The sequence below is a fragment of the Zophobas morio genome, unplaced genomic scaffold, assembly GCF_036711695.1.
Source record: "Zophobas morio isolate AGI-343-1 ecotype UQ-CSIRO unplaced genomic scaffold, CSIRO_AGI_Zmor_V1 ptg000040l, whole genome shotgun sequence".
Taxonomy (NCBI): Eukaryota; Metazoa; Arthropoda; class Insecta; order Coleoptera; family Tenebrionidae; genus Zophobas; species Zophobas morio.
In genome coordinates this window covers 3,028,245-3,045,720 of record NW_026972145.1, presented here as the reverse complement: position 1 = coordinate 3,045,720, position 17,476 = coordinate 3,028,245, and the positions used below count along the sequence as shown (strand labels likewise).

Below are 17,476 nucleotides of genomic sequence, written 5' to 3'. Positions count from 1 at the left end.
TCCGATGTCTCGATTTTCCAATTTTTCAAATTCTCGATTTTTGGATTTCTCGAAAATTCGATTTTTCCATTTTCCGATTTTTCAATTGTTCAATTTTTGAATTTTTCGATTTTTTTGCCCCGCCCACCCGACCTTAATTTTCTTAAAGGATATGACATTTACCAAAATCAGTCTTATCTTATCAAGTACTACCCCGCCCACCCGCCCTCTATTTTCTGAGAAGATATATCATTTACTTATCTTGGCGAATACAAGCGCAGAGTCCACAATCAGTCTTATTTTAGCAAGTACTAGCTAAGGTAAAACTGATTTTGGCAAATAAAATGTCCTCCAAGAAAAGAGAGGGTGGGTGGGCGGGGCTAGTATCTGCTAAGATGAGACTGATTTTGGCAGATGACATATCTTGAAAAAAAAGAGAGGGTGGGTGGGTGGGGCTGGTATGTGCTAAGATAAGATTGATTTTGGCAAATGATATATTCTCTAAGAAAAGAGAGGGCGGGTGGGCGGGGCTAGTATCTGCTAAGATAACACTGACCTTGGCAAATGAGATACTTTCTAAGAAAACACAGGGTGGGTGGGTGGGGCTAGTGGTTGCTAGGATAAGATTGACTTTGGCAAATGACGTATCCTCGATGAAAAGAGAGGGTGGGTGGGTGGGGCTAGTACTTGCTAAGTTAAGACTGATTTTGGCAAATGAAATATGACTTAAGTGACGTATCCCAAGAAATGTAATTAAATTAATAAAAGAAAAAACTAGAGGCTCTAAAGCACTTTCAAATTTTTCCAAAGAGGAATACCTAGAAGCTCAAGATTGTTTTAAAATTTTCAAAAAAAAAACGGGGTCCCAAAATTGATTCAAAAACAGGTCAGCGCAGAATTTTCCAAAAATAGAACACCAAAGTCCTCCGAAATTCCTTTAACCAATAACCGTTTTTCCAGAATCGCTTATTGAAACGTCACAGTCTGTAAGTCTCAAAAAATTCGATTTTCACTCCCAATTTCCCAAAAATGAAATTTTCGACGATTGATTCAGAATGTGCGTCTGAAAATTAACCTAACTCACTTTGGAATCAAATTAACACAGGTATAACAACGGTTTATTTACATTTCATTTTACAATAAACATGATTAAGACATTAACAAAAAATCATTTTCAAAAGTACTTCCCATCCAGGGTGTTTGGCATACTTCCTAGTGCGAATTTTCAAAAATTTGTGTGTGTAAGTGTGGCTTTGTGTAAAAATGGCGGCCACGTCACGTTTGACGTTTTGACAAATATGGCTGTTCTAACCTATATTTTTGAAATTTGAAAAATACACAAGTCGTTGAATCCCTTTTACTTACTCTTCGTTCTTCAACGATTTTTCACGTCTCGCTTTCATTTCTTTTGCCATCACGTTTCCATTCAATGTTCACGTATCGGTCGTCTGGCGGTGACACTCCTGAATTGCTTTTCACACTAAAAGCAAAAATTTGCAATACTCCTGTCGTGAAAAATACAAACAACAATCTCGTCGCTTTAACTCGTACTTTTCTCAGCTTCTTTGTTTATTATTTACAAAAAAAACACCCACCCATTAAAAGACAAAGCCAGTGGTTTGCATCGTTTATTGAACGAACAGTCATATAAATATCCAACACAGTTTGATTGCTTACAAAAAATTCTATCAAACGTGCCTTATAATAATTATTGTGCTCCAAAAAACAACACTTTCCGAGCACCAACCAGCGCCACTGTTCGAAAAGTACTAGTTTTTAAAAAGTTGTGCTTAGAAGATAGATTTGAGCATAGTTTTGCCGAAACTTCCACAATAATCGTGTCGAGAGGTGGAGACAAAGAGAAAAAAAAGTACAATATGTAAGGCATTATTATTATTAATTTTCGTCACAAAATCTGCTCAGGTACACGATTAAAATTCGTAACCGTAAGCTACGGACTTGGGTTTCACAGCCATGCAAACGTACACTTTACTTACCTACCTTGGCGCGTAAGTCGGACCGGTCGTATCGCGATTACGAATTTTAATTAATTGGTTTTACAGAGACTTACACTAGGCTAAGTGTCGAGGCGACTGCCCGGATAATAGTCTTGTACATCAATTGACTTCACTAACATGCACTGTATATAGTTGATATATGGGTTACCACATTGATTATGTACAACAGGTAAGGATATGCATGCAAGAGTGGCCGGAAGCCCTTCCGGGTTTTATCGCACACGAGTGTACAATTCCGGCTTTAGAATTTCGTACGGTGTGAGTCGTACTTGCGCCTAGTTTGCTACCACCAATGACGCGACGCCACTGGACTAATTTACTAAAACGTAAACCTGATTTACACTGCAACAATTCAGGCGTCAGCGTTACCAACTTAAACAAAAAAACTAAACCGTGTCCGGAAGAGCCCCCAGCGAAAAACCAGAGGTTACGTCGTGCACTATTCTATTCAATTGTATCACAAATGAACTTAGAATTTGGGTCAGTGTGGTGCATGCAAGCCCGATCCCATGCTCACAAAGTCTTAATTAACAACTTAACGAAATTCGGCTACAATGGCTCTAAATGGCATCGAAATAAATAAACGCCTGGCTTTAGCGCAGGTTTGATTGCCATGTTGTCTCGTCTTATTCCTAAAACTAGGCTCAACGAAAAATACTCAGTTTTGTGTGGGATTTTTTACATTTTTCTTTTTCGGTTTTTCTTTTCTCAATTTTTCATTTTATAGGTTTTTGGATTTTTATTTTTTCGTTTTTACAATTTTTTCCTTTTAATTTTTTCAATTTTCGAACTTTCAATTTTTCGATGTTTTGTTTGATCAATTTTTGATTCAACACTTTTTCTATTTTACAATTTTTCAGGTTTTTTAAATTTTGGATTTTTCTATTTTTCGAATTTTCGGCTTATCAATTTTTCGATTTTTCCAATTTTTTGAAATTTCGCAATGTTGTTTTTAAATTTTCCAATTATTCATTTTTTAAATATTAGATTTTTCGATTTTTCAAATTTCACATTTTTCTTTTTCGGTTTTTCCTTTTTTGGAGTTTTCAATGCTTAAATTTTTTGATTTTTTGAATTTCAGATATTTCGATTTTTCAATGCTTCCAATTTTTACATATCTAAATTTTTTATTGTTCTATTTTCCGATTTTTCAATTATTGTATTTTTAAATTTTTCGGTTCGAAAATTCTACATTTTTCGCTTTTTCGATTTTTTGTTTTGTCGAATTTTTGATTTTCCAATTCTGCGGTTTTACAGTTTTTCGATTATTATCTATTTAATTTTTCAATTTGGATTCTTGGATTTTTCGTTTTCATTAAAGAAAAAACGAAAAATCAAAATATCTAAAATTTTCATTTTTCGTTTTTTCGATTTGCTGATTTTACAATTTTTTCTGTTTTACAGTTTTTCGGTTATTCAATTTTCTTTTTATTTTGGACTTTTCAGTTTTTCTACTTTTCGGCATTTCGATTTTTAGATTTTTTATTCTCATTTTTTAAATTTCAGATGTTGAGATTTTTCAATTTTTCGATTTGCTCAGGTTTTTGATATCTCGATCATTCAATTTTCAAGTTTTTGATTTTTCAATTGTTCGATTTTTCAATTTTTCTATTTTCTGATATGTACTTTCGAATTCTTGATTTTTCGATTATCCGTTTAATTGATTTCTCGATTTTGCTATTTTACAGTTTTGCGATTATCTATTCAATTATTCAATTTTTCTAACTTTGGATTTTTTCATTTTTTATTCTCATTTTTTAATTTTAGACATTTTTTCCATTTGTCGATTTTTCTATTTTTAGATTTTTCAATTTACTCGATTTTTCTATTTTTCGATATTCTTTAAATTTCGGTTTTTTACTTTTTCAATCCTTCAATTTTTTTCCTTAATTTCTCAGTTTTTTACTTTTCCTTTTCTTTAATATCTCGATTTGTCGATTCTTCGATTTCTCGACTTTTTAATTTTCAACTTTTTCGCTTTTTCAGATTTCGACTTTTCTGTTTTTCAATGTTTCGGTTTTTACTTATTTTTGATGTTTAAATTTTTCGATTATTTATTAGATTTTTCGGTTTTACAGTTTTTCATTCAAATTTTTTAATTTTTAAGCATTTTGATTATATTATTTTTTTCGAATTTTTATTTTCCAATTTTTTCAGTTTGATTTTACAGTTTTTCGATTATTCAACCTTCCATTTGTGTTTTATTTTGGACTTTTCGATTTTTCTACTTTTCCGCACTTCGATTTTTTATCCTCATTTTTCAATTTTAGATATTTCGATTTTTCGATGTCTCGATTTTCTAATTTTTCAATTTCCTGATTTTTAGATTTCTTGAATATTCGATTTTCCCATTTTCCGATGTTTCGATTTGTCGATTTTTCAATTTTTCAAATCAATTTTGAATTTTTCGGTTATCTTGCCCTATCCACCCGGCCTTTATTTTCTTAGAGGATATGTCATTTACCAAAATCAGTCTTATCTTAACAAGTACTAGCCCCGCCCACCCGCCCTGTATTTTTTTGGAAAATATATCACTTGCCACAATCAGTCTTATTTTAACGAATTCTAGCCCCACCCACCCACCCTCTCTTTTCTTGGAGGACATGTTATTTGCCAAAATCAGTTTTACCTTAGCTAGTACTTGCTAAGATGAAATTCCCTCTAAGCAAAGAGAGGGCAGGTGGGCGGGCCTAGTACTTGCTAAGGTAAGACTGACTTTGGCAGATAAGATACCCTCTAAGAAAAAAAAGGGTGGGTGGGCGGGGCTAGTATTTGCTAAGATAAGACTGATTTTGGCAAATGACATATCCTCTAAGAAAAGAGAGGGTGGGTGGGCGGGGCCAGAACTTTCTAAGATAACACTGGCTTTGGCAAATGAAATATGACTTAAATGACGTATCCTAAGAAATTATATAAATCATTATAAGGAAAAACACTAGAGGCTCCAAAGAACTTTTCAGTTTTTCTACTTTTCGGCATTTCGATTTTTCTATTTTTATTCTCATTTTTTTAAATTTCAAGTTATTCGATTTTTTAATTTTTCAATTTTTTTTAATAATAAATTTTTTGATGGCTCAATTTTCCGATTTTTCAAATTTACAGTTTTTCGATTATCTAGTCAATTTTTCAGTTTTACAGTCTTTCATTCTATTTTTTTAAATTCTGAATATTTTGATTTTTCGTTTTTCGATTTTTTGATTTTACAATTTTTTCAGTTTTACAGTTTTTTGGTTATTCAATTTTTCGATTTTCTTTTTATTTTGGACTTATCGATTTTTCTACTTTTTGGCATTTCGACTTTTCGGTATTTTATTCTCATTTTTTAATTTTAGATATTTTGATTATACGTTTTTTCGATTTTTCGATTTTTCAACTTTTTCAGTTTTACACTTTATCGGTTATTCATTTTTTCAATTTTTTTTATTTTGAACGTTTCAATTTTTCCACTTTTCGGCATCTCGATGTTTTTCGTTTTTTATTCTCATTTTTTAAATTTGAAATATTCCGATTTTTCAATTTTTTTTCTTGGTTTTTCGGTTTTTTAGTTTTCCACTTCTTTAATGTCTCGATTTGGCAATTTTTCGCCTTTACAATTTTCAAGTTTTTCGATTTTTAAAAATTTTTCGACTTTTTTGTTTTTCGATGTTTCGTTTTTTTTTATGTTTAAATTTTTCGATTGTACTATTTTTTCAGTTTTTCCATTTTTTAAATTTCAGGTACATACATAGATTTTTCAATTCTTGGATTTCTTGATTTCTCGTGTTTCAATTTTTAAGTTATTCGAATTTTAAGTATTTTGATTTTTCAGTGCTGCGATTTTTTAAATAATAGATTTTATGATTAAGTTCAAATTTCCGATTTTTCAGTTTTACAGTTTTTCATTCTCATTTTTTAAATTTTAAAAATTTTGATTTTTCGTTTTTTCGATTTTTATTTTCCAATTTTTTCAGTTTAATTTTACAGTTTTTCAATTATTCGATTTTTCATTTTTTTTATTTTAGATTTTTCGGCATTTCGATTTTTTATCCTCATTTTTTAAATTTTAGATATTTCAATTTTTCGTTGTCTCGATTTCCAATTTTTCAATTTCTCGATTTTTGGATTTCTCGATTTTTCGATTTTTCCATTATCCGATTTTTCAATTTTTCAAATTTTGAATTTTTCGGTTTTTTTGCCCCGCCCACCCGGCGTTAATTTTCTTAGAGGATATGACATTTACCAAAATCAGTCTTATCTTATCAAGTACTAGCCCCGCCCACCCGCCCTTTATTTTCTTAGAAGGTATCATTTGCTATAATCAGTCTTATCTTGACGAATACTAGCGCCACCCACCCACTCCTCATTTGTTTAAAGAGTATGTCATTAACCAAAATCACTCTTACGTTAACGAGTATTAGCCCCGCCCCTCCACGCCCTATTTTCTTAGAGGCCATATAATTTGCCACAATCAGTCATATTTTAGCAAGTACTAGCTAAGGTAAAACTGATTTTGGCAAATAACATGTCCTCCAAGAAAAGAGAGGGTGGGTGGGCGGGGCTAGTAGCTGCTAAGATGAGACTGATTTTGGCAGATGACATATCCTGAAAGAAAAGAGAGGGTGGGTGGGTGGGGCTAGTATTTGCTAAGATAAGATTGATTTTGGCAAATCATATATTCTCTAAGAAAAGAGAGGGTGGGTGGGCGGGGCTAATATCTGCTAAGATAACACTGACTTTGGCAAATGAGATACTTTCTAAGAAAAGAGAGGGTGGGTGGGTGGGGCTAGTGGTTGCTAAGATAAAACTGACTTTGCCAAATGACATTTCCTGGAAGAAATGAGAGGGTGGGTGGGTGGGGCTAGTACTTGCTAAGATAAGATTGACTTTGGCAAATGATATTTTCTCTAAGAAAAGAGAGGGCGGGTGGGCGGGGCTAGTATCTGCTAAGATAACACTGACCTTGGCAAATGAGATACTTTCTAAGAAAACAGAGGGTGGGTGGGTGGGGCTAGTGGTTGCTAGTATAAGATTGACTCTGACAAATGTCATATCCTCGAAGAAAAGAGAAGGCGGGTGGGTGGGGTTAGTAGCTGCTAAGATAAGATTGATTTTGGCAAATGAAATATGACTTAAATGACGTATCCTAAGAAATGTAATTAAATTATTAAAAGAAAAAACAAATTTTTTCCAAACAGGAATACTTAGAAGCTCAAGATTGTTTTAAATTTTCCAAAAAAAAAAGAAACGAAATTGATTCAAAAACAGGCCAGCGCAGAATTTTCCAAAAATAGAACACCAAAGTCCCCCGAAATTCTTTTAACCAATAACCGTTTTTCCAGAATCGCTTATTGAAATGTCACAGTCTGTAAGTCTCAAAAAATTCGATTTTCACTTTCAATTTCCCAAGAATGAAATTTTCGACGATTGATTCAGAATGTGCGTCTGAAAATTAACCTAACTCACTTTGGAATCAAATTAACACAGGTATAACAACGGTTTATTTACATTTAATTTTACAATAAACATGACTAAGACATTAACAAAAAATCATTTTCAAAAGTACTTCCCATCCAGGGTGTTTGGCATACTTCCTAGTGCGAATTTTCAACAATTCGTGGGTGTGACTGTGGCTTTGGGTAAAAATGGCGGCCACGTCACGTTTGACGTTTTGACAAATATGGCTGTTCTAACCTATATTTTTGAAATTTGAAAAATACACAAGTCGTTGAATCCCTTTTACTTACTCTTCGTTCTTCAACGATTTTTCACGTCTCGCTTTCATTTCTTTTGCCATCACGTTTCCATTCAATCTTCACGTATCAGTCGTCTGGCGGTGACACTCCAGAATTGCTTTTCACACTAAAAGCAAAAATTTGCAATACTCCTGTCGTGAAAAATACAAACAACAATCTCGTCGTTTTAACTCGTACTTTTCTCAGCTTCTTTGTTTATTATTTACAAAAAAACACCCACCCATTAAAAGACAAAGCCAGTGGTTTGCATCGTTTATTGAACGAACAGTCATATAAATATCCAACACAGTTTGATTGCTTACAAAAAATTCTATCAAACGTGCCTTATAATAATTATTGTGCTCCAAAAAACAACACTTTCCGAGCACCAACCAGCGCCACTGTTCGAAAAGTACTAGTTTTTAAAAAGTTGTGCTTAGAAGATAGATTTGAGCAAAGTTTTGCCGAAACTTCCACAATAATCGTGTCGAGAGGTGGAGACAAAGAGAAAAAAAAGTACAATATGTAAGGCATTATTATTATTAATTTTCGTCACAAAATCTGCTCAGGTACACGATTAAAATTCGTAACCGTAAGCTACGGACTTGGGTTTCACAGCCATGCAAACGTACACTTTACTTACCTACCTTGGCGCGTAAATCGGACCGGTCGTATCGCGATTACGAATTTTAATTAATTGGTTTTACAGAGACTTACACTAGGCTAAGTGTCGAGGCGACTGCCCGGATAATAGTCTTGTACATCAATTGACTTCACTAACATGCACTGTATATAGTTGATATATGGGTTACCACATTGATTATGTACAACAGGTAAGGATATGCATGCAAGAGTGGCCGGAAGCCCTTCCGGGTTTTATCGCACACGAGTGTACAATTCCGACTTTAGAATTTCGTACGGTGTGAGTCGTACTTGCGCCTAGTTTGCTACCACCAATGACGCAACGCCACTGGACTAATTTACTAAAACGTAAACCTGATTTACACTGCAACAATTCAGGCGTCAGCGTTACCAACTTAAACAAAAAAACTAAACCGTGTCCGGAAGAGCCCCCAGCGAAAAACCAGAGGTTACGTCGTGCACTATTCTATTCAATTGTATCACAAATGAACTTAGAATTTGGGTCAGTGTGGTGCATGCAAGCCCGATCCCATGCTCACAAAGTCTTAATTAACAACTTAACGAAATTCGGCTACAATGGCTCTAAATGGCATCGAAATAAATAAACGCCTGGCTTTAGCGCAGGTTTGATTGCCATGTTGTCTCGTCTTATTCCTAAAACTAGGCTCACCGAAAAATACTCAGTTTTGGGTGGGATTTTTTACATTTTTCTTTTTCGGTTTTTCTTTTCTCAAATTTTCATTTTATAGGTTTTTGGATTTTTATTTTATCGTTTTTTCAATTATTTGCTTTTGATTTTTCGATGTTTCAATTTTCGAACTTTCAGTTTTTCGATGTTTTGTTTTGTCAATTTTTGATTCAACACTTTTTCTATTTTTCAATTTTTCAGGTTTTTAAATTTTGAATTTTTCTATTTTTCGAATTTTCGGCTTATCAAGTTTTCGATTTTTCTGATTTTTTGACATTTCGCAATGTTATTTCTAAATTTTCCAATTATTCATTTATTAAATATTTGATTTTTGATTTTTCAAATTTCACATTTTTTTTTTATGGGTTTTTCCTTTTCTGGAATTTTCGATTTTCCAATTTTGCGGTTTTACAGTTTTGCGATTATCTATTCAATTTTTCAATTTTTCTAATTTTGTCGATTTTTCTATTTTTAGATTTTTCAATTTGTTCGATATTTCAATTTTTCGTGATTTCGATATTCTTTAAATTTCGGTTTTTTACTTTTTCAATCATTCAATTTTTTTTTCTTGATTTTTCGGTATTTTACTTTTCCTATTCTTTAATACTTCGATTTGTCGATTATTCGATTTCTTGACTTTTTCATTTTCAACTTTTTCGATTTTTCAGATTTCGACTTTTCTGTTTTTCAATGTTTCGGTTTTTAGTTATTTTTGATGTTTCAATTTTTCGATTATTTATTCGATTTTTCAGTTTTACTACTTTTCATTCTAATTTTTTAATTTTGAAATATTTTGATTATATTATTTTTTCGAATTTTTATTTTCCAATTTTTTCAGTTTAATTTTACAGTTTTTCGATTATTCAACCTTCCATTTTTTTTTTATTTTGGAGTTTTCGATTTTTCTACTTTTCGGCATTTCGATTTTTTATCCTCATTTTTCAATTTTAGATATTTCGATTTCTCGATGTCTCGATTTTCCAATTTTTCACATTCTCGATTTTTAGATTTCTTGAATTTTCGATTTTCCAATTTTCCGATGTTTCGATTTGTCGATTTTTCAAATTTTCAAATCAATTTTGAAATTTTCGGTTTTTTTGCCCCACCCACTCGGTCTTTATTTTCTTAGAGGAAACGTCATTTACCAAAATCAATCTCATCTTATCAAGTACTAGCCCCGCCCGCCCGCCCCCTATTTTTTTGGAAAGTATATCACTTGCCACAATCAGTTTTATTTTAACGAATTCTAGCCCCACCCACCCACCCTTCATTTTTTTAAAGAGTATCTCATCTGCCAAAGTCAGTCTTATCTTAGCAAGTACTAGCCCCGCCCACCCGCCCTCTGTTTCTTAGAGGGAATCTCATTTGCAAAGAAGAAAAGAGAGGGCGGGTGGGCGGGCCTAGTACTTGCTAAGATAAGAGTGACTTTGGCAGATGACATATCCTCTAAGAAAAGAAAGGGTGGGTGGGCGGGGCTAGTACCAGCTAAGACAACACACTGACTTTGGCAAATGACATATCCTCTAAGAAAAGAGAGGGTGGGTGGGCGGGGCCAGTACCTTCTAAGATAACACTGACTTTGGCAAATGAAATATGACTTAAATGACGTATCCTAAGAAATTTAATTAAATCATTATAAAAAAAAAACACTAGAGGCTTCAAAGAACTTTTCAATTATTCTACTTTTCGGCATTTCGATTTACCATTTTTTTAAATTTTAAGTTATTCGATTTTTAATTTTTCGATTTTTTTAATTTTAGCTATTTTGATTTTTTAAATGCTGCGATTTTTTAAATAATAGATTTTTTGATAGCTCAATTTTCCGATTTTTCAATTTTACAGGTTTTCGATTATCTAGTCAATTTTTCAGTTTTACAGTCTTTCGTTCTAATTTTTAAATTCTGAATATTTTGATTTTTCGTTTTTCGATTTTTTGATTTTACAATTTTTTCAGTTTTACACTTTATCGATTATTCAATTTTTCATTTTTTTTTTTTTTATTTTGAATGTTTCAATTTTTCCACTTTTCGGCATCTCGATTTTTCGTTTTTTTATTCTCATTTTTTAAATTTTAAATATTTCGATTTTTGGATTTTTCAATTTTTTTCTTGGTTTTTCGGTTTTTCAGTTTTCCTCTTCTTTAATGTCTCGATCTGGCAATTTTTCGCCTTTACAATTTTCAAGTTTTTCGATTTTTCAAAATTTTTCGACTTTTTTGTTTCTCGATGTTTCATATTTTTTGATGTTTAAATTTTCGATTATTCCATTTTTCCAGTTTTTCCATTTTTTAAATTTCAGGTACATATGTATATCGATTTTTCAATTCTTAGACTTCTTGATTTCTCGTGTTATCGATTTTTCAATTTTTAAGTTATTCGAATTTTTAGGTATTTTGATTTTTCAATGCTGCGATTTTTTAAATAATAGATTTTTTGATTAAGTTCAATTTTCCGATTTTTCAGTTTTACAGTTTTTCATTCTCATTTTTTAAATTTTAAATATTTTGATTTTTCGTTTTTTCGATTTTTATTTTCCAACTTTTTCAGTCTAATTTTACAGTTCTTCAATTATTCGATTTTTCAATTTTTTTTATTTTAGACTTTTCGGCATTTCGATTTTTTATCCTCATTTTTTAACTTTTAGATATTTCGATTTTCGATGTCTGGATTTTCCAATTTTTCAAGTTCTCGATTTTTCCATTTTCCGATTTTTAGATTTTTCAATTTTTTCGATTTTTTTAAATTTAGATATTTTGATTTTTCAATGCTGCGATTTTTTAAATAATAGATTTTTTGATAGCTCAATTTTCCGATTTTTCAATTTTACAGTTTTTCGATTATCTATTCAATTTTTCAGTTTTAGTCTTCCATTCTCATTTTTTAAATTAAGAATATTTTGATTTTTCGTTTTTTCGAATTTGATTTTCCAATTTTAGTTTTTCGATTATCCGATTTTTCATTGTTTTTATTTTAAATTTTTCGAATTTTCTACTTTTCGGCATTTCGATTTTTTATACTCATTTTTCAAATTTTAGATATTTTGATTTTTCGATGTATCGATTTTCCAATTTTTCAAATTCTCGATTTTTGGATTTCTCGAAAATTCGATTTTTCCATTTTCCGATTTTTCAATTGTTCAATTTTTGAATTTTTCGATTTTTGTTGCCCCGCCCACCCGACCTTAATTTTCTTAGAAGATATGACATTTACCAAAATCAGTCTTATCTTATCAAGTACTAGCCCCGCCCACCCGCCCTCTATTTTCTTAGAAGATATATCATTTGCTTATCTTGGTGAATACAAGCGCCACCCACCCACCCACCCTTCATTTTTTTTAAAGAGTATGTCATTTACCAAAATCACTCTTACGTTAACAAGTATTAGCCCCGCCCTTCCTCCCCTATTTTCTTAGAGGCTATATAATTTGCCACAATCAGTCTTATTTTGGCAAGTACTAGCTAAGGTAAAACTGATTTTGGCAAATAAAATGTCCTCCAAGAAAAGAGAGGGTGGGTGGGCGGGGCTAATATCTGCTAAGATGAGACTGATTTTGGCAGATGACATATCCTGAAAGAAAAGAGAGGGTGGGTGGGTGGGGCTAGTACTTGCTAAGATAAGATAGATTTTGGCAAATTATATATTCTCTAAGAAAAGAGAGGGCGGGTGGGCGGGGCTAGTGGTTGCTAAGATAAGATTGACTTTGGCAAATGACATATTCTCGATGAAAAGAGAGGGTGAGTGGGTGGGGCTAGTACTTGCTAAGTTAAGACTGATTTTGGCAAATGAAATATGACTTAAATGACGTATCCCAATAAATGTAATTAAATTATTAAAAGAAAAAACTAGAGGCTTTAAAGCACTTTCAAATTTTTCCAAAGAGGAATACCTAGAACCTCAAGATTGTTTTAAAATTTTCAAAAAAAAAAACGGGGTCCCAAAATTGATTCAAAAACAGGTCAGCGCAGAATTTTCCAAAAATAGAACACCAAAGTCCCCCGAAATTTCTTTAACCAATAACCGTTTTTCCAGAATCGCTTATTGAAATGTCACAGTCTGTAAGTCTCAAAAAATTCGATTTTCACTCCCAATTTCCCAAAAATGAAATTTTCGACGATTGATTCAGAATGTGCGTCTGAAAATTAACCTAACTCACTTTGGAATCAAATTAACACAGGTATAACAACGGTTTATTTACATTTAATTTTACAATAAACATGATTAAGACATTAACAAAAAATCATTTTCAAAAGTACTCCCCATCCAGGGTGTTTGGTATACTTCCTAGTGCGAATTTTCAAAAATTCGTGTGCGTAAGTGTGGCTTTGTGTAAAAATGGCGGCCACGTCAAGTTTGACGTTTTGACAAGTATGGCTGTTCTAACCTACATTTTTGAAGTTTGAAAAATACACAAGTCGTTGAATCCCTCTTACTTACTCTTCGTTCTTCGACGATTTTTCACGTCTCGTTTTTATTTCTTTTGCCATCACGTTTCCATTGAATCTTCACGTATCGGTCGTCTGGCGGTGACACTCCTGAATTGCTTTTCACACTAAAAGCAAAAATTTGCAATACTCCTGTCGTGAAAAATACAAACAACAATCTCGTCGTTTTAACTCGTACTTTTCTCAGCTTCTTTGTTTATTATTTACAAAAAAACACCCACCCATTAAAAGACAAAGCCAGTGGTTTGCATCGTTTATTGAACGAACAGTCATATAAATATCCAACACAGTTTGATTGCTTACAAAAAATTCTATCAAACGTGCCTTATAATAATTATTGTGCTCCAAAAAACAACACTTTCCGAGCACCAACCAGCGCCACTGTTCGAAAAGTACTAGTTTTTAAAAAGTTGTGCTTAGAAGATAGATTTGAGCAAAGTTTTGCCGAAACTTCCACAATAATCGTGTCGAGAGGTGGAGACAAAGAGAAAAAAAAGTACAATATGTAAGGCATTATTATTATTAATTTTCGTCACAAAATCTGCTCAGGTACACGATTAAAATTCGTAACCGTAAGCTACGGACTTGGGTTTCACAGCCATGCAAACGTACACTTTACTTACCTACCTTGGCGCGTAAATCGGACCGGTCGTATCGCGATTACGAATTTTAATTAATTGGTTTTACAGAGACTTACACTAGGCTAAGTGTCGAGGCGACTGCCCGGATAATAGTCTTGTACATCAATTGACTTCACTAACATGCACTGTATATAGTTGATATATGGGTTACCACATTGATTATGTACAACAGGTAAGGATATGCATGCAAGAGTGGCCGGAAGCCCTTCCGGGTTTTATCGCACACGAGTGTACAATTCCGACTTTAGAATTTCGTACGGTGTGAGTCGTACTTGCGCCTAGTTTGCTACCACCAATGACGGAACGCCACTGGACTAATTTACTAAAACGTAAACCTGATTTACACTGCAACAATTCAGGCGGCAGCGTTACCAACTTAAACACAAAAAAAACTAAACCGTGTCCGGAAGAGCCCCCAGCGAAAAACCAGAGATTACGTCGTGCACTATTCTATTCAATTGTATCACAAATGAACTTAGAATTTGGGTCAGTGTGGTGCATGCAAGCCCGATCCCATGCTCACAAAGTCTTAATTAACAACTTAACGAAATTCGGCTACAATGGCTCTAAATGGCATCGAAATAAATAAACGCCTGGCTTTAGCGCAGGTTTGATTGCCATGTTGTCTCGTCTTATTCCTAAAGCTTGGCTCAACGAAAAATACTCAGTTTTGTGTGGGATTTTCCAGCTTGCTGGCGGCGCCGACTTTCTCCTTAAGCGTGTTGAACTTGGCCTGCATCATCTTCAGCTGGAGCTGGAGGGTGGTGCTGAGCTGCTTCTGCAGGTCCTGGACCTCGACGATCTCCTTGCGCAGGTTCTGGTAGTTGGTCTTCACCTCGTTGACGGACCTGAGGAGGTCGTTCACCTCGATCTCGGCGCAGTTCTCGCTGAAGTACTCGTTCTCGATGCTGCCGACCTGGAGGGCGAGATCGTCGAGCTTCTGGTCGGTCTTTTTCATCTGCAAGAAAAAATCGAGATTGGGCGGTTGCGGCGGCGGCGTACCTTCTCGGTGAGGTCCTCCATCGCCTGTTCCATGGTCATTTCGGTGGGTTTGGGGCTGGTGGCGTCAATGGGGCGTCTTGGAATCGATAATCATAATAGTGGAATGACAGGTGACGGAATGTCAACAGTGTCAGTTTTGACGGGAGAGGCAGCGCCATCTGGAGGAGAACGAAGCGCGATCCGGAACAACAGGGCCGGACTCGTTTATTTCGGGTATCGGAGCTGTAAAAGTTTTATGAGTCGATAAGAATGAAATAATTAAAAAAGAGTTGTAATTTTAACGAGCGGACGGCTGTAAACGATCGGGTTTATGGTGATGATTAAAATGTGGGGCAGGAAGTGTCTTTTAGCGCGTGAAAATTGGAAAAAAACTGTTATTGTGGCATTTGGGTTGGTTGTTATTTGACAAAGAATCTAATTAGATTAGAGCGTTGTTTATGTTTAGGATTATGTGTTTTAAGTTAGTTTATGGATGTAAGTTATAGTGTGAAAAGGAAATAAACTATATCTTTATGGGTTTTTTAATGATAAGGAATATAGGTCGCTAAAACAGCAATCAGTGAAGTAAGTGGAAAAGCAATTAAACTAAAGCGAGTTGCAAATATTAATAAACTGATAAGTGGTTTGATGTGACTGATTTTGATTTATGAACAGATTCGTTATGGGATTTTTCGATGTCTCAAATCTTAGATTCTTCAATTGCTGATTCGATTCTTCAATTTTAAGATTTTTCAATTTGTTCATTTTTTGAAGTTTCTATTTTTCGATTCTTCGATTTTTGAATTTTTCGATTTTTAGATTTCTAGATTTCTTAATTTTTCGGATTTTCAGTTTTTCCATTTTTGGATTAGTTGAATTACACTTTTAGACTTTTCAGTTCTCCAATTTTTTAAATTATAGATTTTTCGATTTCTAGTTTTCCCGTTTTATTGATTTTTCAAATTTTCGAGTTTAAAATTTTTCCATTTTTCTTTTATTCTAGATATTGCGATTTTTCAGTGCTCCGATTTTTCATTTTTTCGATTTTTGAAGATATCAAATTTTTTATTTTTCAATCTTTAATTTTTTTTTGGCTTTTCGATTTGTCGATTCGAAAAATCGAGAAATAAAGTAAAAATAGAAAAAAATCGTTAATTGAAAAATCGAAAAATGGAAATACCGAAAATATGAAAAATCAAAAAATCGAGACAACAAATAATCGAGAAATCAAAAAATGGAAAGTATGGCAAAAATCCAACATCCAAAATCAAGGAATCGAAAAATCGAGAAATCCGGGGAGAAATCTACAAATCAAAAACTCGAAAAATCGAGACATTGGGACATCAAAGAATTGAAAAATTGAAGATTTGAATAATCGAGAAATAAAGTAAAAATAGAAAAAAACAAAACATTCACAAATCGAAAAATCAAAACACTGAAAAATCCAAAAATTGAAAAATCAAGAAATCGAAAAATGGAAAAAATCGAAAAATTCAAAGTCAAGGAATCGAAAAATCGAGAAATCCACTGGAAATCTACAAATCGAAAAACCGAAAAATTGGAATATAAAACTGAAAAATCAACAAAAATTAAGAACTCGAAAAATCGAAGAATTTAAAAATCGAGAAATCGGAAATGGAATCGAAAAATCTAAAAGTCGAAAAATTGAGAGAGTGGAGAATCGAAAAACTTAAAAATCCCCAAACTAAAATATGAAAAATTTCAGAAATCGAAAAGTCGATTTGTCGATTTATGGACTTTTCGATTTTCCAAATTTTCAGTTTTACAGTTTCGATTATTCAATTTTTCATTTTTTAATTTTGAATTATTCGATTTTTCGATTCAAAAAATCGAGAAATAAAGTAAAAATAGAAAAAAATCGTTAATTGAAAAATCGAAAAATGGGAACACCGAATAATTGAAAAATCAAGAAATCGAAAGAACAAATAATCGAGAAATCGACAGATCGAAAAATTGAAACGAAAAATCGAGAAATCAAAAAACGGAAAGAATCGAAAAAATCCAAAAACCAAAATCAAGGAATCGAAAAATCGAGAAATCCGGGGTGAAATCTCCAAATCAAAAACTCGAAAAATCGAAAAACTGAGAATTCGAGAAATGGAAAATCGAAAAATTAAAAAATTTGAAAACTAAAAAATCTAAAATTTAAAAAACCGAAAAATTTAAACATTGGGACATCAAAAAATTGAAAAATTCAAGATTCGAATAACCGAGAAATAAAGTAAAAATAGAAAAAAATCAAAACATTGACAAATCGAGAAATCGAAAATCGCAAGATTAAAAAATTGGAAATCCAAAAAAATCTAAAATTTAAAAATCGAAAAATTGAGAAAATGGAAAGACAGAAAAGTTCA

The 17,476-nt window shown here is 32.9% G+C and overlaps 1 protein-coding gene across 1 annotated transcript; it reads right to left on the bottom strand.

The window, feature by feature from the left end:
* Positions 1-13,720: 13,720 nt before the first annotated feature.
* Positions 13,721-15,279, bottom strand: LOC135140575 (uncharacterized). The gene is made up of 2 exons (XM_064071183.1): positions 15,123-15,279; positions 13,721-15,078 (listed from the first exon to the last, which is right to left on the bottom strand). The coding sequence occupies exons 1-2, from the start codon at positions 15,159-15,161 to the stop codon at positions 14,785-14,787; spliced, it is 333 nt and encodes a 110-aa protein (XP_063927253.1). The 5' UTR covers positions 15,162-15,279; the 3' UTR covers positions 13,721-14,784.
* Positions 15,280-17,476: the final 2,197 nt, after the last annotated feature.

What these genes read in the sequence shown, in the direction of transcription:
- LOC135140575 (XM_064071183.1), bottom strand. Translation starts at nt 15,161, where the DNA reads ATGACCATGGAACAGGCGATGGAGGACCTCACCGAGAAG. An exon ending in TGGAGGACCTCACCGAGAAG is followed by an intron (nt 15,079 to 15,122) that starts GTACGCCGCCGC and finishes TTTTTCTTGCAG; the next exon opens with ATGAAAAAGACCGACCAGAA.